The sequence below is a fragment of the Miniopterus schreibersii genome (genome assembly GCF_964146895.1).
Source record: "Miniopterus schreibersii genome assembly, chromosome: 9".
Taxonomy (NCBI): Eukaryota; Metazoa; Chordata; class Mammalia; order Chiroptera; family Miniopteridae; genus Miniopterus; species Miniopterus schreibersii.
Window position 1 is genome coordinate 68,499,399 of NC_138118.1, and position 27,027 is coordinate 68,526,425.

Genomic DNA, 27,027 nt, shown 5'->3' on the forward strand with positions numbered 1-27,027 from the left:
AATTAAACTTATTCTCTGGAAAACACATCAGGCAATATAAAAACTGAATAGAAACATCACCTTTATTTTTTTTATAACAGAACAAAATATATTTTTCCTAATGATAATGCTTAGTACAAAGTCAAAACAAACAAAAAAATATCAAAACAAAGACAAAAGTGAATAGAAGTCTACTTAATATCTACTAACCCATCCTTTACACCTTCAGGCCCTGGGATAACTATTAACAGTTGGGGGTCTACCTTTCTACATTTTTTTGTCTGTAACCATCCTTTACATTTATTCTACTACAGATATTTGGCTATTATAAACTACACTTAGTGAACAGCATTTTCCATTAATTTTTGCAACGTGAACTACAATTTCCTGAGGAATAGCTCCAGGAAAACACTGCGGGAGCAAAGGTTACACATATGTTAAATGCACTTTGCCAGGCTGCCTTCCAGCAAGGCTGGGCTAATGTGTACACTCCAAAATAGTGCAGAGGTTCCTGTGCCAATGCTGGGCATTGTCACTCTGCCAAAGTGGTAAGTGAGAAATAATCTGTTTGTTAGCCAGTTGTATTGCTTTTGTTCTTTTCAATTTTCTGTTTAATTTTCTACTGCAGTATTTGCCATTTCCAATTGATTTATAAGACCTTTTCATTTATAATAATACGACCTTTAAGACATGTAATATATATTTTCCTTAGTTTTCCACTTGTGTTTTAACTCTATATATGGTATATTCTATATATAGAAATTTTAAAATTATATGTGGTCAAATTGGTCAATGTTGTCCTTTTTGAATTCTGTATTTTATGTAATGCTTAGGAATGCTTTTCTATTCCAGGACTATAAAAATACAGATTACTGCCTTTAAAGTATGATATTATAGTACATCTTCATTTCCTTAAAAAATGGCAACAATTTTAGATAACTCCACTTAATTTTAGATAATATTTCCCAACTGTCTTTATTCAGCAAATAATAAGCAACATAAATCAAAATAAATTTCTAAATGGATAGTCCCATTTAGTACATAAATGCCAGTGGAGCAAACATGCACTCCAGCAGAGCAGTTGTTTTCTCAAGAGAACAACAAGACAGACAACATCAAGGGAACCAACCTGAAAGAATAACTGATCCAGCTCCACAACTCTACACAAAATACGGGGGGGGGGCAAAACTATGTTTACACTTGTTCATATGGAAAATAATAACAATACAAAAATAAACTCTGTGTTTCGTATACTCACAACAGCAAATCTACTTATGCCCCACACTGTATATTGTCAATATAAAGAATCAATTGATTTTAATAACTAAAAAAATTACCAAAATAACTATACATTTCATATGTAATAACTTTTGAAAAACCAATCCCCACCATTATTTTCTATTAGAATTGACCTTAAAATTACTATAATAAAAATGCATTGCATTTAAAAGTATATATGTACTTCTAACAAATTTGTGTAGGTAATTACTAATAGTAATATATTAGAATAAATACTAAAACTTCACCAGAAAGCGCAGCAAACATGAGGGCTGTGTATCCATGTTCATGTTGATGACAGTTTACATCAGCCCCATGTCGCAAAAGTAATTTGCACATATCAAGTTTTCCTTTATATGCAGCATGCATTAGAGGAGTCATTCCATTCTGTAACAGAAAGGAAAAAATGTATTAAGTTTAATTATCTGCCTTTTCACCAACCTATGAGCAACTCCTGCAATTAAATTAAAAACATAAAACAAACATGAATTAATAAAATTAACTTTATAATCTGTAAAGTATTTTTATATTCACTTCCCCACCTGCATTTTCCATGAACTGCTGAGGAAGATGGTCTTATTGGTTTTTGTTTTTCTACAGATTAGCAAACAAACTCAGAGAAGACTTGCCCAACCTCATATAACTAGTCAAATGACCAGGGCAGAGACCAGAACCCAGGTTACCAGGGCTCTCATTTCTACCACACATACTTAGTTCCTGGGGAAACAAATAAACACACAGATACAAATGCATTAAAAAATAATAATACAGAAAAAATCTCAAAACAAATAGAATTCCTACCAAGGGAAAAATTGAATAAAGTATGAGAAAAGCAAGATGCAGGAAATGTACATTATAGTGGTCTCATTTTTAAAACAATGCTCTCCCAAACTACATTTATACTTTGATCATATATATGACTTGGTCATATATACAAGACTGTGGTCTTATATAAATATGGAGGAATGGTTGGTAGTATTTACATTGAGAAGCCCTCTCATTGGTTGACTCTGAAAACAAATCACTGCTAAGAAGACAGCTGGTAAACAAGAAACACCAAAAAGCAAAAGCAAAAAAGAAACACAAAAGCATTTTTTTTTAATGAGAAAAAGGTAGTGTCAGGAAACGGAGGCAGACAGATAAATAGGTTGATGTGATTAACAGAGGTGAAGCAGACATAAAGCGAGGACAGTCTGTAATATAAGCTTTTCACATCTTTGCTTGTAAGCATATTATCACATTGTACTGAAAGCTCATTTAATTTTTTTCTTTAATTATAGGACAGTGCTGTAGTCTTGGGATTATTCACTCTGAGCTAGACAACCTGTCATGGTAGGATGGGATTGCTGAGTGACTGCCCACCAGGCTACACACTAGCTTCTTATGTAGTTATATCATCCTTTAGGGGTTATCACCCTGGTCATGCTCTGAATACATTTTTGCCTCATTCAAAAGGTAGTGACTATATAGTCCATTCCTACTCCCTTAAAGGTGCTTCTGTACAAAGAGATTCTGACTACCCACACCCACCAAAACCACTCCCAACATTTAAGTGCCACATCCTTATAGACACACCCAACTAGGGGAGTTTTAAAGTTATAATCTTACCATTTTTCCATTACTACTCTCAAGAAACTTTGACTACTCCCATTAAGTTGCCTCTTGTACAACCACCTGAAAGGTCCCATCTTCCCCATAATTCTCACATCAACAGTCCCCTGAGAATATTGATGGCTTATGTTCAAAATAATAGTCTTGAATCATCAGGACCAATTCAAATTATGTTAGCATTGTAAAGTTTACTAAAGTGAGAGATTATATGTTTTAAGAGGTTTTCATTCAAAACAACTTTGAAACTCCAGCACTTGTAAAACTTAGAATATTCTTGGTTACTGAGAAAATTAACTTGGAACAGCTTATTCTTTTATCTACCAAATAGTATTAGGTACCCAGTACATAGGAGGTTGGATATTTCATTGGATATGCAAAAGCATATGGAGACTAACAATGTAGTCTCCAAAGCTTTTGGGTCTTATATTACAAACTGTCCTCATTTTATGTCTGCTTGTGTTTTAACTGTCACCTCTTTAATCACATCAACCTATTTATCTGTCTGCCTCCCTGTTTCCTGACACTACCTTTTTCTCATAAAAATAAAATGCTTTTGTGTTTCTTTTTCCTTTTGCTTTTTGGTGTTTCTTGTTTACCAGTTGTCTTCTTAGCAGTGATTGGTTTTCAGAGTCAACCAATGAGAGAGCTTTTTTCCAAAGAGGTAGTGAGCTATCCCAATCATGCCGCTTGCTGTGTAATCTCTGAACCTATTTGTGTCATGTTTATAATAATTTTTTCCCATACCAAATTTTTTGATAAATGTAGTGTTTTCAGTCCTAAATAGTAGGAAGTTTCTCACTCTATTTCATCTTTTACCAAGAATTATTTAAAATTTTTAAAATATTTCAGGTTACATGTTTTACTATTTGGATCATATTTTTGTTCATTTTCAATGTATTCTATTATGTTTGGTGAATTTGTGTGAAATTAGCTAAAATTTCTTTTATAAAACAGTACAATACATAGACTAATTATCAATGTTTCATGTAAAAAAATGTACTGTTTTTTTCTGTCTTAAACACAGCACACAGACTGCTAATTAAGTTATCCAAATTTTCTGCCCCTGAATTACTTTTTTTCTACTTAATCTGTTGTTTCCTGAAAGTTTCTACTATGGTCTTACAAATTTCTCACTTTTTTTTTTTTTTTTTAATGAACATCAAAGCCTATATGCTTATAAGTGAAGGCTTAAGACTGGTATGTTCTCGGTAGATTATTAATTTATAAGAAAGAGTTTTGATCTATTAGATATTTCCTTATTTTAAACTTTATTTTGTCTGATATAAGTTTGCTATACATGTGTGGGTAAAGGGTTAATAAAACCCCTCTTCCTTCTGCACAAGAAACTGAAGTTGAGTTAACTTTCTAGTAGCAGAACTGTGCTGTATAACACAATAACCACACACAGATAAGGCTGGTATTGGACACCTCAGAATACACATTACCATCATCTCAGAGTTATTTTGGATAGTAAATGTTCTATCTAGAAAGCTGAGTGTAGGTATAGTTAGCTTTCCCTAGAAGTAGAGTTGCAGGACCAAAAGTACGTATGTTTAAAAATAACACAAATTCTGCCCGGCTGGGCGTTGCTCAGCGGTTAAGCATCAACCTAGGATCCAGGCAATCAGGGTTCAATTCCCGGTCAGGGCACATGCCCGGGTTGCGGGCGGCAGCCAATCAATGACTCTCTCATCATTGATGTTTCTATCTCTCTCTCTCCCTCTCCTTTCCTCTCTCTGAAGTCAATAAAGATATATTAAAAAATAAATAAATGAAAATAAAAATAACACAAATTCTAATATTTTCTCAAAAACTGATGCCAATTTACACTTAATCCATTAACATATAAAAGTCCAATGTTTCCCACATTTCACAAGAAATGTTACAATTTAGGTTTGATTTGCACTTATTTGATTACTAATACAATTAAACAGGTTCTTACCTTTTGTGACCTGTCTGCCTACACTTGGTTTAGTATTAGTATAACTTGAGCACAGATTCTAGAAGAACAATTCTTTTTTGTTAGTCCTCACACAAGGATATTTTTTTCATTAGATTTTTTCTTTTAAAGAGAGCGGAAGGGAGAGACGAGGAGAAACATCAGTGAGAGGGACACACTGGTTGGCTGACACAGGGGCCAGGGATGGAGCCGCAGCCCAGGAGACCCTTCCGTGCACCGCCCCACGCTCTAACCGCGGGGCCACACTGGCCAGGGCTAGAAAAACAACTCTTACTAGATTTTATATATAGTCCACTCTCACAGGCAGTAAAACACTTTATTAAACTTTTTAAATTTTTACCTCATCCAAACAGTTGACACGAACATTCTTGCTGGCTAATAGTGTTCCAGCTTCTTGGACACTACCTAAAAAAAAAAAGGTTATTTATCATTAGAATAGGAAAAAATCTAACGTGGGGGAAACAAATTAAAGGCTTATCTGTAAAATTAATACTAGTCAGGTTAGGTTGTTATGAAATAAAGTATCAATCACACACTATTTATTCTACCAAGAAATTATCTGGAATAAAAGATTTATAGAAACTAAAATAGCTCCATCTTGGTTTTATTTCCACTGACCTTAGGTTATATTAAATCGGCCACATTTTCCTTTTGGCAGTAATACAATAACCACAAAGTGTAAGACTCTTACTACTGAAACAAATCTTAAGGGGCATCTAGTCCAACCCATCACTTAAAGCTTAAATACCAGTCAACGTAATAATTGGTGTTCAAAATACAGTCAGTATTCATATACTTTGTCACCATTAGGCCCTGTGAATTGATGACATGCTTGTAATAGCATTCTTGGTTTGGAAATGCTCAGGTAAACATATCTTTAAAGCCTGATACTATATAAAAGTACCCTATGATCAGTATTTAGACTCTCATGCTAAAGTCCACTGATGTAATCCTGAAGGTCAGTCCTCTATAAATTAGAAAATGAGCTGTAATTGGGCCACAACTGTCAGGTTTTTCCAGTCTTCTGTGAGGCATACTGATAGAAGCAAGTAGCTGCAGGAGAGAATGTTGCTATTATCATCATAAACGAGTCAGCCACAAGTTCTGCCAAAATGATTCTGGTTTGACAGGGAAGAGAACAATGAAACTGAATGTTCTCAGGGAGAAAGGATGAGATAAGCCTCTCTTCCAAAAGGACATAAAATAGGAGCACCCCCAACTAGGAGTTATTTCTTCTCTTTAAATTTAGAATTATAGTTCAAGAATGTGCTAAGTTCTGCTAGTCTTCCAGACTAGCATTCTGGAATGCAGAATAAAGATAAGCATACTTCTCTCTCTCCCTGACCTGCTTCTTAGGCAAGTCAAATGCTTGCTCTACACCAACTTACAACAGAGAAATGTCTCCTAGATTGACAGAGAAATAGCTCTGCTGGAGAAATATCAAGTGAATGATTTCCAAGTCCCTGGATTGTGACAGCAGCTATTTTGCAAATAGTACACTGTCTGACCCTCTACCCCATCTGCAATGCTACAGAATGAGAAGGGAAAGCATGTAAGCAGCATAGAACCTTACTCCTACCTGTGACTTCTTACCACAGACTTTCTCACAAACATCTTTAGAGTGGCATTGAAACAGAACAAAAACTCCCACACCCCAATTTCACTTGAGGAAGATGCTTCAGCTGAATCCCAGTGTCCTCCAAGGAATAACAGGTTATTTTCCATCTGATCAGGAGATGATTATGCAGTAAAGGAAGAATACTATAGGGATCATGAGCATATTGAGGCCTGCTACATATTAGGGGGGGGATAAAGATTACAGTCATAAACATTTGGCTCACGTTAAAGAACAGACCAGTGATTCTATAAACTGTTTAGCCCAATGGCCAACAATCTAAATTAAATCTGTCCTGTTAGAGAGCAGTTAAAAAGAAATCAATAAAAGGCGAGGCGTGAACACACATACCACTGCATGCAGGGAATAGGATGAGAAATTTGTTCCTGAAATGGTTTTGGCTTATAGAGAATGAAAACATATCTTAGAAAATAGATGGGCAAGATATCCAAAGAGGAAAACTTATGATGATTTCTAATTTGTTGTTCCTAATTTAATGGCGTTAGTAGAAAATTACTGATAGTCTAGAATAGCATAGAAATGTGAAACACAGGGCTCAGGCAGGATTTTTACTTTTTTCATTCCTTACTGTCCACAGTAGACTCTCAAACAATATTTTGCAATTAAGTTTCTTTTTTAAATTTATCTTTATTGTTGAAAATATTACAGATGTGCCCCCCCCCTTAACCCCTTCTACCCTGCACCCATTCCCCCCCCACCCTCAGGCCTTCACCACACTATTGTCTTCGTCCATGGGTTACGCATATATGCATATAAATTCTTTGGTTAATCTCTCCCCACCCCCCCTCTATCCCCACTTTCCCTCTGAGATTTGTCAGTCTGTTCCATGCTCCTATGTCACTGAATCTATTTTGTTCATCAGTTTATTATGGTCTTTAGATTCCACCTATAAGTGAGCCCATGTGATACTTGTCTTTCTCTGCCTGACTTATTTCGCTTTACTCTGGGAAAGAAGTATGTTAAATCTGATTTAACAAACTCTTAAGATTGGGGGATACATTACTATAAGGGGAATGTGAAATGAGCCAACATTTATTTTCAGTGGAGACAAAACAGACGTATAACTGATGAAAGTAATATGTAATGATTTGTTTTCCTTTTGAGAATTTTTCCAAGTTGCTCAACCAAAGAAAACACAACCCAACCTGCCTCATTAAGGTGGGACTAATCAACTTGTCTGGATAGACCAGCATTTTAGCAGAGGAGAGATGGTGCTAACAGTGATGTTCTCGCTGTTAGTGCCTTCTCTTCTACCACACTACAGGACTACTATGAAATTGAACAAGTCCTCTGTGAAGCAGATAGTAGTATCCATCCTGTAGGGTTCAGAGGACAAAGATCCTGTCCTAATGCTAGCCCTTCAGTGCATATTAGATGCTCTTGTTATTTTATATTCAGAGCAGCACAATATCATTGTGACATTTCTAATATCTAGATTGGGACCATTGATCCCTTACTGAAGACAAGCAGATGTTGCCAAGAAAGGGGAGAAACAAAAAACTTTGGACATTTGTTTCCAGCAATCCATCAGATAACCATGAGATTTTGGGTATATATGGTCTTCATTCATTTCATAGGATCCCCAAAAGGGATGTTTTAAGGAATCTATATTCAAGTTAAGTATTTCAAATACTGTTTGTCTTGTTAGTTGCTATAATGTGTATATATAAGTAAAATCATGTATAAAATATTTAAAGTGTCTAATTTTTTTTTTTAATCTTCACCCAAGGATAGTCTTTCCATTGCTTTTCAGAGAGAGTGGGCGGGGGGGGGGGGGGAGAAACATCAATGTGAGAAAGACTCATCAAATGGCTGCCTCCTGCACGAGCCCTGACCAGGCACAGGGATGGAGCCTGCGACCGAGGTAGGTGCCCTTGGCCGGAATTGAACTCAGGAACCTTTTTTTTTTTTAATCCTCGCCCAAGGATATTTTTTCAATTGTTCTTTAGACAGAGTGGAGTGGAAGGGGGGGGAGAAGAGGAAAGGGAGGGAGGAAGGAGGGAGGGAGGGAGGATAAAGTGTCTAAATTTTAAAAATAACAATATATGGGTTTAGATTTACTTATAGATATATAGCTATAAATATATTTAAAAAGTAGAGACCTCTAATTATAACATGTATTTTAAAATACTAAAATCTGTTTAAGTCTGACGTTTCTAAAAGTTCTCTTACTTCTATTTTTAGACTTTGTAACAAAATGGCCTTAAATTCGGATTAGGAATCACTGCCTGAAAATCAGAATATCTAAAGAACTGTCATTTCTATAAATGACAAAAATAAAGCCCACAGAGGTTGCATAACCTGTTCAGTCTTTGAGTTAATGTAACTATACATTTAATGTTTTCTTTGAACTCTATAATTTTTAGTAAACCTGAATCTTTCTAAACCATGAAGATACTAGAAATAATATTATTCATTATACAGGAACTTAAGGCAGGATCTTCTTTTCATAGTCCAAGATTGGGAACTGTAAAGTCCATCAAAGTGAATAGGTAAGCGAATAGTGGTATATCCATACAATGAAAATAAAAGAAAAAATTAAGAAACAGACTATTGGTACAGCATAGATGAACCTCAAAATCACGATGCTAAGTGAAAGAAGTCATGAAAAAAAAAAGAGTGTTTGTTGTATGGTTCCACTTCCATAAAATTCTAGAATAGAGAAATTTAATCAATAGAGCCAGAAACCTATCAGTGGTTGCCTGGAGACAGTGGTGGAGGAAGTGAAAGATTATAAAAAGGCACGAAGAACCTTTTGGGGTGATGGAACTGTTCATTATCTGGACTGTAGTGATGGTTTCATGGATGTATATACCTAAGTCAAAAACTGATTTTAAAAAGTGTACACTTTAAATGTGTACCATTTGTCATACTTAAATCATACCTAAATAAATAAACCTTATTATCCAAACCTATTTCATAGCTGCATTTATACAAATAATGAAAAAAAATTAAAATACTACTTTTTTGTTATAAGTCAGCAACAGTGATTCCAGATATTTCAAGTACTAAACAAAGTAAGTAAATGGAAGATATTCTGGTTTATAGCCTTAAAGAAGGCTTAATTTATTTTGAAATAGTGCTTCCTCAGTGCTTAAGAAAAATATCATAAGTTAGACAAATGGGTCAATCTTTACAAGTAATATAAGGCAGTTCAGGCACTTCAGCGATTTCAGTTTTCTCTTCTTAAGTGTTGTGAAATGGATATTGTCATTAACTATGATTTAAATGGGTACATAAGAAACAGCTCAGTTTCATCTGGAACTTCCTGGCATTCTAACAAAAAGACAGCCTGCAGAATACCTAGCATGTGAATTCACTCAGAAGAAGAAACTGTTCTAAAAGTGTCAGAGGCACTGTGCGGCCTTCTCCGACTGTGAGTCCCACTTATGGTCTGCTTAATTTCAGGAGAGCAGTGACTGACAGAAGGAAGACAATCAAAAATGCGTGGAGTTTATTTCACATTGAACGAGATGATAGGTTGCACTTGGCTAAAAATGTATTGTTAGTTCCAAGTTTGAGCACTGACTAATCTAGTGCTTCTCAAAATTGAGAAATGTAGTCAAGAGGAAAAGAGCCCAATAACAATATCAAAAAAGTCCTATCCAGCCCGGCCGGGCATGGCTCAGCGGTTGAGCATCAACCTAGGATCCAGGCGATCAGGGTTCGATTCCCGGTCAGGGCACATGCCCGGGTTGCAGGCTGCAGCAGATCAATGATTCTCTCATCATTGATGTTTCTATCTCTCTCTCCCTCTCCCTTCCTCTCTCTGAAATCAATAAAGATATATTTAAAATATATATATATATTAAAAGAGGAAAACAAAAACATCCACCTCTTTTAAAAATGTTTTTAATGAGTATAAATACAAGCTTTGCTTATAACCTTTATTCAAATACGAACCCCCAAAAAACTATTTTATAAATTAAATGCACTCAAAACTATAAAATCAGTAACATTTAAAATTAACTTGACAGATTATAATGTTTTGCTTAAATTGTCTCTCAAAGTGAATATGGTGTGGCTTGTTATATGGTGCTGGTTTCATTTTTTGTTTAGTTTATTTCCAAGTCCAGCATATTTCTAGGACTATGGGCCAGACGGTATTTCTGCTCTGCCACTTATTACCTATGTGACATTGGACAAGTTATCTAATTTCTCAGTTCCTTGGTTTTCTTGTCTATGAAGTGGAGATTACCATATTTACCACAATAACAGCCAACACAAATAGTATTTTAAATGCTTTACATATACTAATTCATTGCATCCTCACAATAATGTTGTGAGGTGGGTACCATTTTTCAAGCAGAGAACTTGAAGAGCAACAACAGTAACTTGCTGCAGGTCACATCACCAGCAAACGACTGAGGGAACATTCTCGAAACCAGACCTGTGTTGTTACAATACATGTAAAGTGTTAATATTATGCCTGACTCATATTAACATTCATTAGTTATTTTTTCATGTCCCCCATTACTTTTGAAAGTATAGCCATGTCCCAGGGGCCTTCGCTTGACAAGAATGGATCACATACTAAGTCTCTCTCAGTACTCTTCTCATCTGCTTGGGCGCATAAAATCGGTGAGGCAGAGAATGTGCACACTGGTGCAACTTGACGCACACGTACAAATACCCTAGCACTAACCCGATTAAATTCACATGTATTCTCTTATATTTAATCTTTAAATAAAAACCAGTGGACACCTAAGAATATATCCAAAGACACCTCCAGCCACCCCCCCCCCCCCCCCCCGCCCCTTTCAGAGACCCACTTTTTGAAACTGCCCACTTGTTTAGGCTTCCAAGAACGTGACAGCTCTGGATTGCTTAAAAACAAATCTGCATCCCTGGTGGATCGTGAGTCGATCCTTTGTCTCCTTTAGGCCCAGCACTGCCCCTGGCATACGGCTGGAACTCACGTGTTTGCTTACCTGAGTGCCAGAGCACAAAGGCAAGCAGAAACTACCCAGACACAGGCAGAGCAGAAAGGCTGCAGTGCCAAACAGGTCGGCGAGAACCGTGCAGAACAAAAAAATAAGAACTCCAACTCCCACAACTCTAGGCAGGGAACGCTTATTACAAATACAGCTGTGACGGCCTTAAAGTTGAGATTGGACGGGGTGGGCTCACATCACCACCTGTTGAGTTCAAATCCGATTTTTTCCCTCTTACACTGTGACTTTCCTTGTCAGTGTGAAGGGCTAACTCGCCACACACTCTGGGGAACCAGATCTGAACCTGGCTACTTAGAAGACTGGGAACTAGGAAGCCTTTATGGCCTCTGCCATTCGAGGACACACGTGGCTTTCTCATGCTCGACCTCAAAACCACGTTAACTTCACCCGCAGGCCCACGCACCCCCGTCCCCGCGCCCTCGCTGAGCAGGTGAAGCCACAGTGTCACCCTGCTGTCACCTGCCAGGTAACGGGACTTAGCGGGGAACTCCGCCGGGACCCCCACTAGGGAATGAGGGGGAAACACGGCTTCGGCTCGTCCCTGGGGCCAGGGCCTGCGTCTCCCGCCCCACGACTCGCAGCAGCGGAAGCGGGACACGCGTCGGGGGAGTGGAAGGAAAAGCGGGAAGAGCGCGGCCGCCCCGAGCGCGCTGAGGGGGGGACGCCGGCCCGACTCCCCCCCCCCCGCTTCCCTAGGGCTCCTGCGGCGGCCGGGGCTTCTGGAAGGCGGCGGGGAGGCCGCGGGCGCGGGAGCCTCAAGGGGACAAGCTACAGAACTAGTTCTGCGCCCTTATCAAGAACCCTTCCCCCCGAGCTCCCTCCCCCCCGGGCAGGGGCGGGGACAGCCGAGGAATCCAGAGCTTTCGGCCTCCGGAAGTCGAAGCGCTCCTGCTTTCCGCACCGGTCGAAGAACCTGGAACTGCCAGGCCGCGGTCGCCGAGACCGAGCGCGGCGGCCGTCACCTCAGAAATGTTGAACGCGCACCCTGGAGCCCACACCCCGGGGTCGCTCCTTGTCATCTGAGCCGGGCCCGGGAAATGGGTACCTCTCCAAACGCTGATTCTGAGGACCAACCTCGGCCACCTCCGCGACCGTCCCGGCAGCGCTCGTCCCTCCCCACCTCTCCGCCCCCACCACCGGCCCCACGTCAAAGCGAGAAACGCTGTTTCCCGGTCTTTGCAGAACCGCCGCCCGGGCTCCGCCACGCCCCCGGGCCAGGCCGGCAGCGCCTCCGTAGCAGCCCAGCACCCATACCTTTCCCGATGACTTCCAGCAGCGCCTTCTCCTCTGGGGTCAGCTCGCCTTTCTTTATGTGAACCATTGCTTCCGCCAGCTTGAAGGTTATTGTTTCCCTGGAAGTATTAAAAAGAAACGAGGTGTCTGGGTCAGGGACGCCAGCCGCAAAGGGGCAGCTCCAGACCGGAACACCGAGGAAGCGTTCGAATTCTCCCCTCTCCCCCGCGGGCTGGCGAGCAGCCGGCGAGCTCGGGCGAGCCGGGAGGGCGGTCTTTACAAGCCCAGCGGCAGTCCCCGCCCCTCTCGCGCGTCATTGGCCCAGCCAGTAGGAGGAGCTGCGGGAGGCGGCACCCAAAGACTCCCATTGGAGGGGCCTGGGAAGAAAAAACCAAATGGCAAAAAACGGGGGGGAGTTAAATTCCTCTAACACGTTTCCTAAGGCCAACCTGATTTATATGTTTAAGAACACGAAATATTTAAATTACCTCTCTGTAAGTTCTGTGCCCGGCAATGGCTGCTTTGGGGCTTGCAGTGGTGTCTGGCTCTGGCTAACCCCCCTCCATTTTTTAAGGAGTGGTGCGGCCCCCGCCAGGGGCGGGCCGGGGGGCGGGCCGGGGCGGGGCGGCAGGCGGGGCTGCGGCGGGCTCGGTGTGTCGATGTCAATGTGTCTGTCCTTCACTCCTCCATTGTCTGCCGCCGCCACCGCTTCCGCCGCCACCGCCGCTGCCGGAGTCGCCGCAGCTCCCAGCCTCGCGCGTCGCCGCTACCTTCTTGGACAGGTGAGAAGCAACCCCGGTGGGGCAGGGGCAGCAGGAGAGGCCGCGTCCGCCGCCCAGCCGGAGGCTTCCCGGCGGGCCGGGCTGGCGGGGAGGAAGCATGTGCCCGCTGGGGCGGCTTCCTGCTTCTCGGTGGGGAAGCATCCTCTCGACCCCGCTCGCCTCACCTACGGCGCGTCGCTGCCTCGGGGTCGAGACCCGCCGCCCGCCACCGTCGGCCGCCGGCGGAAAACCCCGGGACGGCGAGCGGGCGGGGGCCCGCCACGCGGTGGGAAGCGGCGGGTGCACATCGGTCGGCTCGTGCGTGGCCGGGGCTGAGGCTCCAGATGCGGCTCCGGGAGGCCGGGGCTGAGGCTCGGAGCGAGGGGCGGGGTGGCGGGGGGAAGGTCGTCGTCTCCGGCGAGCCCCCCTGGCCGCCCCCGTGCGCGCGCGCGCCACTTGTCATCCCTGCCGGCCCCTCTGGAAGCCGGGGGAGAAAACCGGGTCTCACTCGCCCCGCGGAGCCTGCTGAGGACGTTTGGGAGCAGTTTACGCTTGACTAGTACTTCGTGCCCGGGAGAGGACCCAGTGGGCGGGGAGGCAGGGCCTCGCCGCTCGGCTGGAGTTCCCGGTCTCTTTGCAACTCCGATCTGGAGATTTATGGAAAGAGGGAGGGGAGAGGCGGAGGGCAGAGATTAAATTGGTGTTGCTGCTCATAGGTGGCTTTCGATTAGCCTCTTAATATCCAACCTTCTGCTGCAATATGTAGCCATAGGCTAGCTAGCTAGGGGGTAAGGACCAGCGTGTACCTTCTTGGGCTCGGCAGCGAGCCTGGCTCGTGGGACGTAAGTCATCTTTCCGAGGTGCCTCCGTAACGTATTTACAGCATCCGTAAAAGCTGCCCTAGTAGAAAGCGCTGTGCACGTTATACTGTTGTTTCTCAACAGACTCGTATGGATGTTTCTCCCAAGACGCCTCTGCTTCATAGAGAAATATTTGAATAATGACCTGGCTGGGTTTTGTTGTGCATGCCCCACCACTCTTTCTCTCCCCACAGTGCTGTGTATGAAGTGAAATGCATTTTCCTCTGGCTTTAGGCCTTTGTGGGGGTTTTTTGTTTGTTTGTTTGTTTTTAAGCATTCACCAATACTTCTGAAATCCTGGAAGATGTTCATCACTATTTCCTGCCTTTAACAAAAATCTTTCTTAAAACCCCAGCTATTTTCTTTTCGAAATCTTCTTCATTTTCCAGGCTGGGGCAGATCTGAGCCAGAACATCTCACGTGAAAATGGTTTGAAATTATTCATCTCAGTGTATAACAAAGGAACTTTTGTTTGATGATGCTTTAATAATGATGGGACTGTTCAAAGTGTAGTAGTAAGACTTTTGAGAGTGACCAATCTTTTGTAACACTTAGGATGCTGTTGCTGCCACTGGTCTTAATTGATTTTAAGCATAGTATTGTACAGAAGAAACCCACCTAAGAAAACTCACCTAAAAAAATGTTTGCAGAGTTAACTTCCCCTAACATGTGACTTAACATCTTACAGCAAATGCATGGCCAGAATTGGGTACTTCATTGCCAGTATTTCCATCTCTTCTGCCAGATCTGGGCCATGGTTACTTGAAGGTCACACCTGTTTGTCTCACTGAAGTTGTCAGTTCCTTGAGGATAGCAACTTACTATTCTTTCTTCGTACCTTGTAGCACCTGGTTTGTATTTAGTAGTCCTCTGTGCATACATGACTTCAGCAAATATAGAGTCAATGGCATTTAAAGACAAAAATTAACATCTATCTAGAAATGCAGATAAATAATGTTAAGTTTAAATTTCTAGAAACAGATAAGTAATGGATAGTGTTCATCAGATGGATTACATTAGTCGTTTTGTACAGTGTAAATATTTAATGTAGGAATAAGATTAGCTAATGAGCATACCTTAAACTAGATTGAGGAACTTTTCTTATACTAAGAAGGTATTTACGTTAAAGAAGTTTTCTTGATAATAAAATAGCTACTACTTACTATTTATTTAGTCTCTGCCAAGTATTCTACCAGATGCTTTGTACAGGATTATTTTAACTGTTGTTACAGCGACCCAGCGATTAGCCAATATTATCTCTCTCTCTGCAAATAAGAGGACAGAAACTAAAAGAAATTAATTTGTCCATGCCCCACAGTTAGGAAGAGTCAGAGCTAGAATGAACCCAGATCTCTCTCCGAAACCTTTTCTCTTTTCTGCCTGTGTGGCTGACAGTAAGGAAGAAATTCTATGTTCTTCTAACTAGCTGATAGAAAATCATGTGGTTAGCACACCAAAAGGACTAAAGTCTCTCTCCTACCTCTCTCCCAATCCCTTTTCCATGCCCTACTATCAGTGATATCTATTTCTCACACCCTTCCTGTGATATTTTATGTGTTTATAGCTTATATATATACTTCTACTTTTTTTTTGTGTGTACAGAAATGGGATTATACTAACACTGTTCCACACTGTGTAATGGAATTTGTATGATGCTTTAGTCTCTCTTCTGTTTCTTTTCTTTTTTCACTTTTTAAAAATAATGATTTCTAAAATTTCTGAAATGTCCCCTCGTCTCTTTTCTACAACTGTCACTCTAGACCTCTCCTGGCCTATTGCAATTGACTCCTAAGTAACTACTACTTATCGAGTATTTATCTTACCCCATCCACCTAATTCAGGGCACCACCAGTTCAGTAAACATTGGGCATCCATCAGGCACCCAAGAGTGAGACGTACTCTGTAAAGGCAGAACTGATTCAGTTAAAACCTGTGATGGCTCAGTTCTGGCCTGGAAGGCTCCAGCTCTGGTCCCAGCAGGCATTTCCAGTCAGCCAGCCCCACCCACACACTCTGCTGTAAAGTCACCACACTGCTGGTTCCCTGACATGCCAGTAATTTCCACCCATTTGTTCCTGCCTTTCTCTTCCTGGAATGACCTCCCTTCCCTCTTCAGTGAGTCTCTCTCCTCTCCAGATCTGAAGGACTGTTCCATTTTCAAAATGCTACTTACATGTAACCTCTTCTCTCCAGTTTCATAATCACCTCTCCCACCCCATCCAGTGAGGGGGGTACAGACACCAGTGAACATATTGATTCATGTCCCTCAGCTAGGGGGCTAAGGAGGATCTTCAGACAGGAATTGATGGTATAATTCTTGACCTTCTCTGCAGTTCTCTCCTATCTTATGACCCCTGGTGCTCCCCCCGCCCCCCAGGTAACATCATTGCTTTTTCATTTGGATCCCCATGAAAATACCTACAGCAGCACCTTTTTCATGACATTCTATTATAGCTATATTCACCTATTGGACGTCTTCTCCTTCTAGACTCTAAGTTAACTAGACTAATTTACCTTTGTTTATCAACAGTGTAACTCCTGTCTTGCAGCTACTGTATGCTCAGTAACTGCTGAGTTGAATTCAGTTTGATCTCTGAGTTATTTTAGGTGGATTTGTTCCCCTGCTTGACTAATTCTTCCCAGCACAGGGAGGTGATTGGCACAATCACACAATCATAACCAGGGGCAGAAGTTCTTTAAATGTTTTCAGTCTCAAGCTGTTTGACATTCTGATAGACCAAGAAAAAAAATTTTCATATGCACGTTACAAATTGTGCACACCTTTCTGGGGTTTCCCCCTTAAAGCCCCTGACCTCTAGCGCTCTGCTAAAAGAGACTGCTGTTTCCTTATTATTGAAGGGAAATAGCTCATTTGTTTAGTGTTAGATCTTTTGAAGTAATGTTTTCCTTGACATTTGACTTTCTTTTCTTAGATTTAGGTATATTTCTTGAGTGATTGGACGTTTTTAAAAGGATCCCTTATCTTTTAGAAATATGTACTGAATTATTTAAGGAGGGAATGATATGACCTCTGATACTCGCGTCAGTGTAATTGTGTGACAGTGGGGGACAGGGGCTAAGAGTATAAATGAGCCACCATTGATTGCAATTGAAGCTCTGCAGCGAATACGTTGGCATCATTATATTGCTCTCTCTACTTTTGGATATGGTTGAAATCTTCCATAATGAAGTTTTTAAAGTAAATTTTGGAAGTATTACAGGCTCTGAAAAAATGTTGTAGTTTTTTAACAAAACATAAGAAAGTAATTTGAATGCAAATGCTCTTTTTCTATACTTGGAGTTTGGCTTATGAAATTATTCATTTAAATGTTAGAACAGTTACACCTAAATCTACAGGAGATTGTCTTGTGAACAATGCATTTCCATACCCTGTTTGCATCACATTTTAACTTCTCCACAAAACAAAAAAGTAGGTGGCATTACTCAGTGCTGTGTCACTGGCAGCTAATCTTCATCTTTTTTGGAAACTGACAAAGTAATTTCCAAACAAGTCTGAACAAGTGGTCCAAATATATTTAGTTTAACAGAGAAAATCAAGATGTGAATGAAGTAGAGATTTTCTTCTCTGTCTCATAAACCAAGCCAGAAGCCATTTCCAAAAAAAAGGTGTGCCAGGATGGTGGTGAGCCATGATCAGCACTGTTAGGATAAGCATATTAACACAGAAAAGTCAGGACCAGATTCAGGACAGGTGTGCCCATCAGATTTCTTATTCAGGGTTTGCTTAACTAAATGCTGATTTTGTCACCCACTTTCTGGGTTTTTGCAGCTTCATAACTTACACTTCTTGATGTTTAAGTTTCTTTTATTAGGATTTGCACTTATTAAATGTCAGTGTTTCCAAAGGCCAACGTGTAAAACTTTTGTATCATTTATAACATGTCTTCCCAGGCCTTGTTTGAAGGGTTCTTAAAGAATATTTAATTAAGCTCAAAGCCAAGTCTTCACAATGTCTAAGGACAAGGTAGCCAATCCAGTATCACTGCCAGGTGATGTTGAAGCGCACATTAGTATGTGCCCAATTTAGACTCATGTTTATATTAGATATGTCACTGTGGAATTTAAAACTCCAGGCTGGTGCCTCTTGTCTCTGAGTATAATAAAATCGTTCCAGTAATTAAAAATAGAAAGCTATGTCTGCACCAGAAGGGAAAAGGTAGCATTCACTTTCCCAATAAGTATATTTGAGGTAGAAAACCAGTTTGTATCTCATCATTTGGTTGTCTGTTGTGGGATTGTGTTGGAGTCTGCAGACAAAGCAGCCCTGAAACCTACATTCATCAGCCTCTGAGTAAAATCTCTTCCCGGTCTGTTGATTGGTAGAGAGTAAAGCAGTCCCATTAAGTAGCCTTTTCTGACCTGATGAGAAATGGTTATGGATGGTCCCTGGGAGATGACCAAGCACAGCCATGTTCCTGGGAATTGGAGTGGGAAAACCGAGGCTCCAACCTCCAGGATCAGGTTTATTTTCCAAGGCGATCTCTCTTGCTTTCGCTTTCTTCATACATAAAACAGGGATGTTAACCACATTTACAGGGTGACTTTGAGAATCCTTGAGGGTACCCTGTGAACTAGAAAATGTTATGTAAAAACGAGTTGTTATTTTTAGGGCCAGTTCTATCTATTTCTGCATTGGGAAGTACACAAATAACATAATTATGGGACTCGTTGATAAACCATTTCAAAGTAAAATTGTGTAGACATTAGTATTTGCCACAAGCCCATCTTCCTACATTTTGGAAGATAAAACAGTTTTAAAATTAAAGAGAGACTCTCACAGAAGATATAATTCTTGTAATTATACCTCAGGATTGACATAATTCTTTTCATTAATAAGAAACTTGGTGTGCATCTATTCAGTGAGTCACAAAGGATAAGACTTGATCTTTGTCCCCTAGAGGCTTATACTATCCTCCAGGAGACAGGCCAGCCCCTGAAACAATAGGGACTAAGGTCATCTTCCTACAGCTCTGCCCTGCTAGGTTAGCCCTGGTGGCAGGCACCTTTGAAGACTTACCTTTGCATGTTTAAGTGGCTGCCTGGCTCCTGCCAGTCTTTCAGCTCTAATTTCAACAATGTAGTTACTCTTCTACCCACCCACACTGCTTCTTGCTCCTGGAATGCCTTCCTCCACCCAGTTCTGCATATCAAATTTTACTCAAATCCTTAGCTCAGATGACCCCTCCAACAGAGCCTTCTCCAGTCCCCAACCAGAGTACTACAGGCGCAAGGGGGAGAGCTCGGTGGAAGGGCTGGTTCCTGGAGAAAGTGCACTTCTGAAGGGGGTCTGGAAGGACTGGTGAAGTAGGGTAGGCCAGCCAGAAAACGGAGAGCATTAAAGGGAGAATCCCCCCACTCCCCTGAAGAAAACTTTAAAATAATATAACATAAATATTTTAAAAGCAAAATTGGCTGTAGTTTTATGGCCAGCCATACTGGAACTAGAAATGATTTCATTCAAAGGCGTGTTTTCCTCAGTATATCAACTTTTAAAATCATGAAAGTGGTAGAGTTATATTTTAAGGAACACTTCGGTGGTATGTTCTTGTTCTCAAGTAATGTATACAATGTGGCATTACAAGCTTAAGGCTAAATTAAAAATTATGAACCAGCATCTTCAGAATTGGTGGAAGTAGGAAAGTTGGTAATGGGCATAAAAAGAAACAATGGAAGAGGAAAGCATACACTTATTAGAATATTTTGCCCTTGAGTACAAAATGATTTGAAATTATCCAAAAATAGCTGGCATATAAATAGCCAAAACAGCTAGAAAAGAAAATGAGGAGGAAATTCTTTGTGAAGTTTATTTTGCAGATTAAATGTCTGTATAGATATCCAGACATGGAACCTGATCTTTACCTTAAAGGAATTTGACTTTTTTTCCAGTTGGACTTCTTTTTCCCCCCCTGCTACGTTTGTGGTGACTGTAATAAAGACATTGCTGAAGCAGGTAAACCTGAGAGGTACAACTCATGGATTTAATAATGAGAGTGCTGTGAATCATTTTAATGCAGGATTGTGGTTGTTATTAGTAGTTGCCACAGCATTTTTTTCTTTGTATTTTTTAGGGAAAAAATACACATGATGATTTAAAATCATTTTTAGTTTTTTTAAATATAAAATCTACCAAGATTAGCAGAGGATACACAAGAATACTTTTCATTGTTAGCTGACTCCCATGTCTATATTGAGGCCGGGGGTCTCTTTGGCAAGTCTCTTTGGGCAGTTCAACGCCAGTGTTGAATGATTTGGCCTCTTCCCAGTTTGGCACGTGTAAGCAAAGAAAGCCAAACATGTCCTGATAGTCATATTTGTAAGCGATCTAACTTTGAAAATAAAGGTTTCGGTAACTCACTGAATGAACCATTCTTTTGGCAAATGCCAAGGAGACAGTGCTTCCATTATCCATTCTTGATTTTTAATACCAGGTATATCTTTTTATTTTAGTTTAGTTTAGTTTAGTTTATGTCAGAAAAAAACCAATGTAACAATGTAATGATTCCATATGAGGAAGAATAATACATCCATATTAATATTAAAGACTAATCCTTTGGCTGTCTTTAACTCTCTTGATTATGGAAATAATATTTTAGTAGGAAAACTAATTACTTAAGTCTGTGAACGATGTAGAATGGTCTTCATATTTCAACTTATTTTTACATTAGATGAAGACTTAAAATATAATTGGTCGATGTACTGTTATTTTTGCAGACTTCTGAATAAATCTCAAGAAAACCACTGGGCAGAGGTGAGTGATAAGGGGTCCTAACTCTTAGCACTCTAGAGACTGTGTCATCAACCTCTGTGGGCTGTGCCGTTCCATGACACTCTGTCACCCTCTTCTTTTGTATATTCACACAAAGGACTTGAATGCTTTTCAAACTAACCTCGATGGCTTCCTGGATTTGTGATTATTTCTAAGGGAAAACAAAAAACGTGGCATATGCTTTTCTCAGTAGACATGGTAATAGAATGGGGTGGTTTTACACCAGAAGGAGAGCCCCAGTTGATGGTACAGAGGGAACTGCTCGCTAGAGGAAAGCGATGCAGCCCTGGCCTTCAGGAGTATGAAGCTTGTGTTTTTGTTAGTTGGGCTGCTGTAGGAAGCAATTTGATAACTGACTCCTGCAGTACTAGAAACCATGGTGCCACAAATTTCCTATTTACACATCCCTAAGAGGCAGGATTTTTGTTAAATCCTCTCACTAAAGACTTTTTTTTTCTTAATAGAGAATCCTGTAGAACTATTTGGCATTTTGGAGGTAATATGTGATAATCCAGTTTGTCCAAGTGCTGAATAGACTTTAAAATTAATATTTGTGCTTTAACTCTAAACCATAAAATCTATGAGCTAAATAATGAAAAAGCTGTCTTTGAGAGTCATATAAATAATGACCCAAGACACTGCAGCAATGTTGGTTGGCTTTTGGGAAAGTGGGCTGAGTAGAGATTGAGTTTATCAGAATCTGGCCCTCACTCTTCTAGGTACCTAAGCCCCTGAGGGTGAGGGGTTTTTTTTTCCATCTTTGATCTCTGTGGTATCACCAATGTTGGAATGCAGTGCATGGCCTCAAGCAAGTGGTGTGACATCTCAGGACCTTATTGGAGTGTTAGTTAGAAAAGGGTTGGAGTTTAGGTCCATGGTTTTCAGTTATGGATAATAATTATAAGGTAAAAAGTAAAAAAACACACATTTCATTATTAATATTAAATATTATTAATATTAAAATATTAATAAATACAACTGCAACTGAAGGCATCATGCGATGTACTTTACTACCGATTCTTGTTAACTCACACTGCAGATTTTTTGTGCAGTACTTGGATGAAAGTCCACCTGCCAGAAAGTGAGCACCATGCGCCTTGTCTCATTGGTCCCTGCTGCATCCCTGTTGACCAGTACCAGATGAGGGCTTGGCACAGGAATACAAATGAGGGATTCTGTATTATTTGAATTGTTTTCGAAAGTACTATATAGTTGAGAGAGTTTGTGGCGCTGTGCTGTTTAGGGTTGTTTTTCTCACTAATTTAAGTTTGTGTGGTCCATTCCTATAGAATTGTGTCAGTGAGTACAGTCCCATACCATCAGTGTGTGGTGTCCCATTAAATCCTAGACTAGATTTTTGTATTTCCAGCCAGTTCATGCTCTCCTCATTGTGAAAGAGGCCTATGTATGGTAAGCAACTTTTTGGTGTGTGCAACCCTTCAAATAAAACTTCATCTGCTAGACAGGCTTTGGCAGGTCGGCTCCTGGGAGGATGGGGGAGGAGAGGCTTGGTTGAGAGAACCTGTAAGTGAGGAAATGTTTGGACGCCTGCCTACCGCCACCTTTCAGCATCCCGAAGGTCCAGTGCCATGTTTTTTCAGCAATTGCTCCAAAGCAAATGATCTCACTAGTTACCAGTCTGGGCGTTATATTTTTCCTCTCCCGCTTGATTAAAATGCTGAGAAGAGAGGAACACTCTTCATCCTTGCTGTGATAACCTATCTCCTAACTTCCCATTTGATCAAGTAGTCCTAAAACACCCCATCAGTTTTGTGTCTGACACAGAATCAACCTTAATAAACTGACTTGCTTAAAGACTTTATTTCTGTAGAACAGTTTTAGGTTCGCAGCACAATTAAGAGAAAGGTACAGAAATTTCCCATATCCCTCTGGCCCCATATATACATAGCCTCCTCTGTTATCAACATCCCCCACTGGAGTGGGTCATTTTTTACAGCTGATGAATTTATGGGTTGTTCGATAGCATGTGGTCTGGCACATATTGGGGGCCTGACATAAATAAGGGTTCAACTCATTTTCTATACGTACACATGTGTATTTATTGTCATGTGTGCATAGACATTTTCTGAAAGGAAACATAAGACAGTGTTAGAGGATTAAACATTATTGCATCCATGGAGTGGACTCCACTCCAGGAACATGAGATCAGGAGTGAAAGGTTGGGAAGTAGACTTTATTTTTTTACTTCATACTCTCTTGTACTGTGTTAGGTTTTTTGTTTGTTTGTTTATTTTTCCATCAGCCAGTTGGTGCTTTATAATTTAAATGAGCCAATTAAAATAAAATAATAGAGAGACTACCCTGTTTCTTATAAGTTTAAAACTACACTATGATTAATAAATCTCAAGGACATTTCCCTCTCCAGGAAGGGTTTCTGATTTTCCTAAAGTGGTACATTGGAACACATGGCTTTAAAATAAAGATGCTGGAGGGTGTCCTTGAATCAAGCCACATAACTGCAAGTTCTAATGCAAGACATCGTTTAAAATTGTGCTTTGGTGTTGTATTAGGAAAGATGATGGAATTGGATTTCATACTTTTTTCTGTATGTATGCACCAAAAAGAAAAGAATGGAGGATTATACTGTTAAAATTTGCACAGGGGTCATTACTGAAAATTAGAATGTAGATACTACTGTCCGTTTTTTATTTCCAATTTTTCCCAAAAATCTCAACATCGTACATGATGAGCTGACTTTATAAATCAGTGATGTGTAAGGAATTCTGTTCTCTACTACAAGTATCTATTTTTTCACATCTTTATCAAATAACCAGGTGGTATATATTATATGTAAAATGCCCGGCCATATATTAATGAGATAAACAAACATAGTGGATAACATAAAACCATATCTTGATGGATATGGACCTTCCAAATTCCCACCTTGTAGAATTTTATATTTACTCTGCTAATAATTGAACTGATCAGTAAATATTTTAAATTTCTCTTTGAAAAGTGTATTCATTGCCTTTGAACACTATAAAAGAAGCGGTCCATAAAAATAATAATCCACAGGAGTTTTAATTAATGAAAACATTATTGGTTTAATTTATAGTTATATCCTGTATTGAAGAAAGACATTAACTAACTTGATCAGTAAATTCTGGAATATATGTTTTTAATCGGTTACTATATAACATTTTATACTTACATGTGTTTTGCTTTGGTAAATATTTTTTAAATACATAGAAAAATTATTGGTCAATTTTACTTAAAATTTTTAAAAACATTTTTTCTTCAGGAATCATAACTTTGCCTTTAGGTATTTGTAGAGGTTAGACCTTCTTATCTTTAAAACTCTCCCATTTTATTTTGCATGCACACACTTTTTTTTTTCCATTGTTGACTTTATTCTTTCCCTGATTGTGATCTCTAATAATATTTGGTTTCATGGATCTCTCCTCAGTCAGGACTGTCATATAGAGAATATTTCCATGGTGGGAATCACACAAGTAATGCAGGGCATGGTCAGCCAGTTCCCGCTCGCTGATGCCGATGTATATATAGTCTGCATTAGCAGCAGGAAAAAGACCCCCCTCTGCTGATGTAGCAGTAAGGGCATTTTTAAAAATATTTAAATATCTTTTGTACACAGGTCAGTCAGATACAGGGAATATATTAACCTGAGTAATGTATTATAAGCACCTTGAAATCAAGAGTTGAGGGGTTTTGTTTCTGTTCTGTTTTGTTTTCCCTAGAGAGTGCAATTAGGACAGCAGGGTCATTTCCTTCTTCGCAGGTGAGCACATCTGGAGGGATATGAAAGTTAGGGTATTTCTCTCTGTGGCAAGCTTTATTTCTATGCAGTTCCAGAATATGCAAAATTCCGGTGTTGTTCAGGTTCCTGGGCTTTTTCAGCTCCCTTAGTTGTTCTACTTGCCCACGTTCCTGTGCTCCAGGGTTCTTACCATTTGAGAGTAGGTTGCATATGCTTTGCCCCTAGTATCCCTTATCACTTCTATGTGTGTTTTCTAAGAATAAGATACTTCTCCTGCAGAACCATAGTGCAATAATAAATTCAGTGAATTTAATATAGTACCATCTTATCACTATGGTCAACCCAGTATCATCAGTCATCCCAATAATGTTATGTATACATACATACGTACATGTATGTATGTACCTCCCCCCGCCACCCACACAGCCTCCAAGATTGCATACTGCGTTTAGTAATGTCTTTTTGGTTCTTCTTTAATCTGCAATCATTTTTTGGTCCACTTTTTTTTTTTTTAAAAGATAGAAGAAGAGGGAGAGAGAGAAACATCTCGGTTGCCTCCCTCATGCACCCCGACTGGGGATCAAACCTGCAACCTGGGTATGTGCCCTGACCAGGAATCAAAGCGAGACCCTTCGGGGCACAGAACGATGCTCTGGCCAACTGAGCCACACCAGCCAGGGTGCTCCTCCTTGTTTTTTAAGACATTGACATTTTTGAAGAAAATGGTCCAGTTGTTTTGGAGAATGCCTGTAGGTATGCATCTGTTCCCTCATGATTAAATTCAGGTCATGTGTGGTTTGGTTTTGTTTTGAATTCTCAACCAAGGATATTTTTTTTATTGCTTTTCAGAGAGAGTGGAAGCAGGTAGAGAGAGAAACAATGGGAAAGAGACACATTGATTGTTTGCCTCCTTGCCCAGAATCAGACCTGAGACCCTTCAGGTCCTGGGTCCGATGCTCTAACCACTGAGCCAAACTGGCCAGGGCAGGTGGCTTGTTTTCGTTTGGAATACCGCATAACCAGTCTCCTGTCCTAAGTGCAGAACATCTAGAGGCATTGGATGGCTGTTGTCTATTGGTTAAGGTATCTTATTACTCCACTGTGCAGTTACTGTTTTTCCTTTTGCAATGTATGTGAAGGTGCTTTGGCCTTATGTAAATACACTGTTGATCATCAAGTACCCCTACACACACACACACACACACACGCGCGCGCGCGTGTGTGTGTCAGGATACCTTTAGCATACATTGATGACTCTTTCAGGAATCAGTTTTTGGTATGGTGATTGCAAAATGGTGATTTTCTAACTGTTTCCTTCTCTGTTATTAATTAACCGTCTACTGAAAGAAAAGCTTTTCCTTCTGCTCAGTTCCCTTTCCCTTGTACACTGATAAATTTCCCTTCTTTAAAATGAATTGAGTATGCACCTGTGGGTTCTTATTTTTATTCACTGAGTTGCTGTCTGTCCCTGTCCTTAATTATTTTAGTGCTCAAATTGTTCCAGGTTATGCCAGTTGAATGGTTCTCAAGATGGTTCCTCTGTTGTTTGATCAATTTTTATTTTTAAAAGCAATTCTGTATTTTCTGATACAAAATGTCCCAGGATCATTTTGAATCATCCCTACTCCAGGCTTGGAATCAGCCATTTATCCAGGAAACCTTGATTTCTTTTAGTAAGAAATTTTATCTAGAGCCTATAACATATTTCTTTTTATGCACAAATAATATTATTACATACGACTCTTTTGGAATTGGTTTGAGCCTCAGAAGAGGCTGAAAGATTTTTTTTATTTAAATGTTTACAACTTTCTAATTGTAAAAGTTACCTATCCTTATATGATAGAAAAATATAGACAAGTAAAATAAGAGGAATGAGATGTCTCTTGGGCCCACTGCTCACGTTGACCACTGTTGAGGGCTGGTGTATTTTATGTAGCTATGATCATATCATATGGCTAGAACTTAGCTTTTTTTCCTGTTTCTCCTGAACATGGTTGCTTTCTCCAAGTCATAAAAATTAAACAATTGTATTTTTCAGTCATATATTGCATTTTAAAGTTCCTTTTTTTCTTGTGTTTCTACTCTCACGACTGCAGTATCTGGAAGTGGGGAAAGTTTGTCTACTGGTGCTCAGCTTCTTTCTCTACCTCCCTCTTTAAATCCCAGATTGTTGCCTATTTTCCGCCCTCCCCCAAATATCAAAGGATCTAAAATTACAGGGAAGTACA

General features: G+C 40.0%; 2 protein-coding genes across 5 annotated transcripts in view; one reads left to right on the top strand and one right to left on the bottom strand.

Annotated features, from left to right (window-relative positions):
• Window positions 1-12,938, bottom strand: part of ANKMY2 (ankyrin repeat and MYND domain containing 2) — a 30,345-nt gene extending 17,407 nt beyond the window's left edge. The window contains exons 1-4 of one of the 3 annotated variants that reach the window (XM_081146417.1): window positions 12,674-12,906; window positions 5,169-5,233; window positions 1,800-1,974; window positions 1,506-1,644 (exon numbers count right to left, since the gene is read on the bottom strand). In XM_081146417.1, coding sequence (XP_081002543.1) covers window positions 1,506-1,644; window positions 1,800-1,805 — 145 coding nt within the window. In that variant the 5' untranslated portion in view covers window positions 1,806-1,974; window positions 5,169-5,233; window positions 12,674-12,906. Of the gene's footprint in view, window positions 1-1,505; window positions 1,645-1,799; window positions 1,975-5,168; window positions 5,234-12,673 lie in introns of all 3 variants that reach the window. The other 2 variants (XM_081146415.1, XM_081146416.1) reach the window with 2 other exon arrangements.
• Window positions 12,939-13,279: 341 nt separating this feature from the next.
• BZW2 (basic leucine zipper and W2 domains 2) overlaps window positions 13,280-27,027 on the top strand; it is a 55,433-nt gene continuing 41,685 nt past the window's right edge. For both annotated transcript variants that reach the window (XM_081148096.1, XM_081148095.1), the window contains exon 1: window positions 13,280-13,434. The gene's annotated coding sequence lies outside the window, so the exon portion shown is untranslated. The remainder of the gene's footprint in view (window positions 13,435-27,027) is intronic.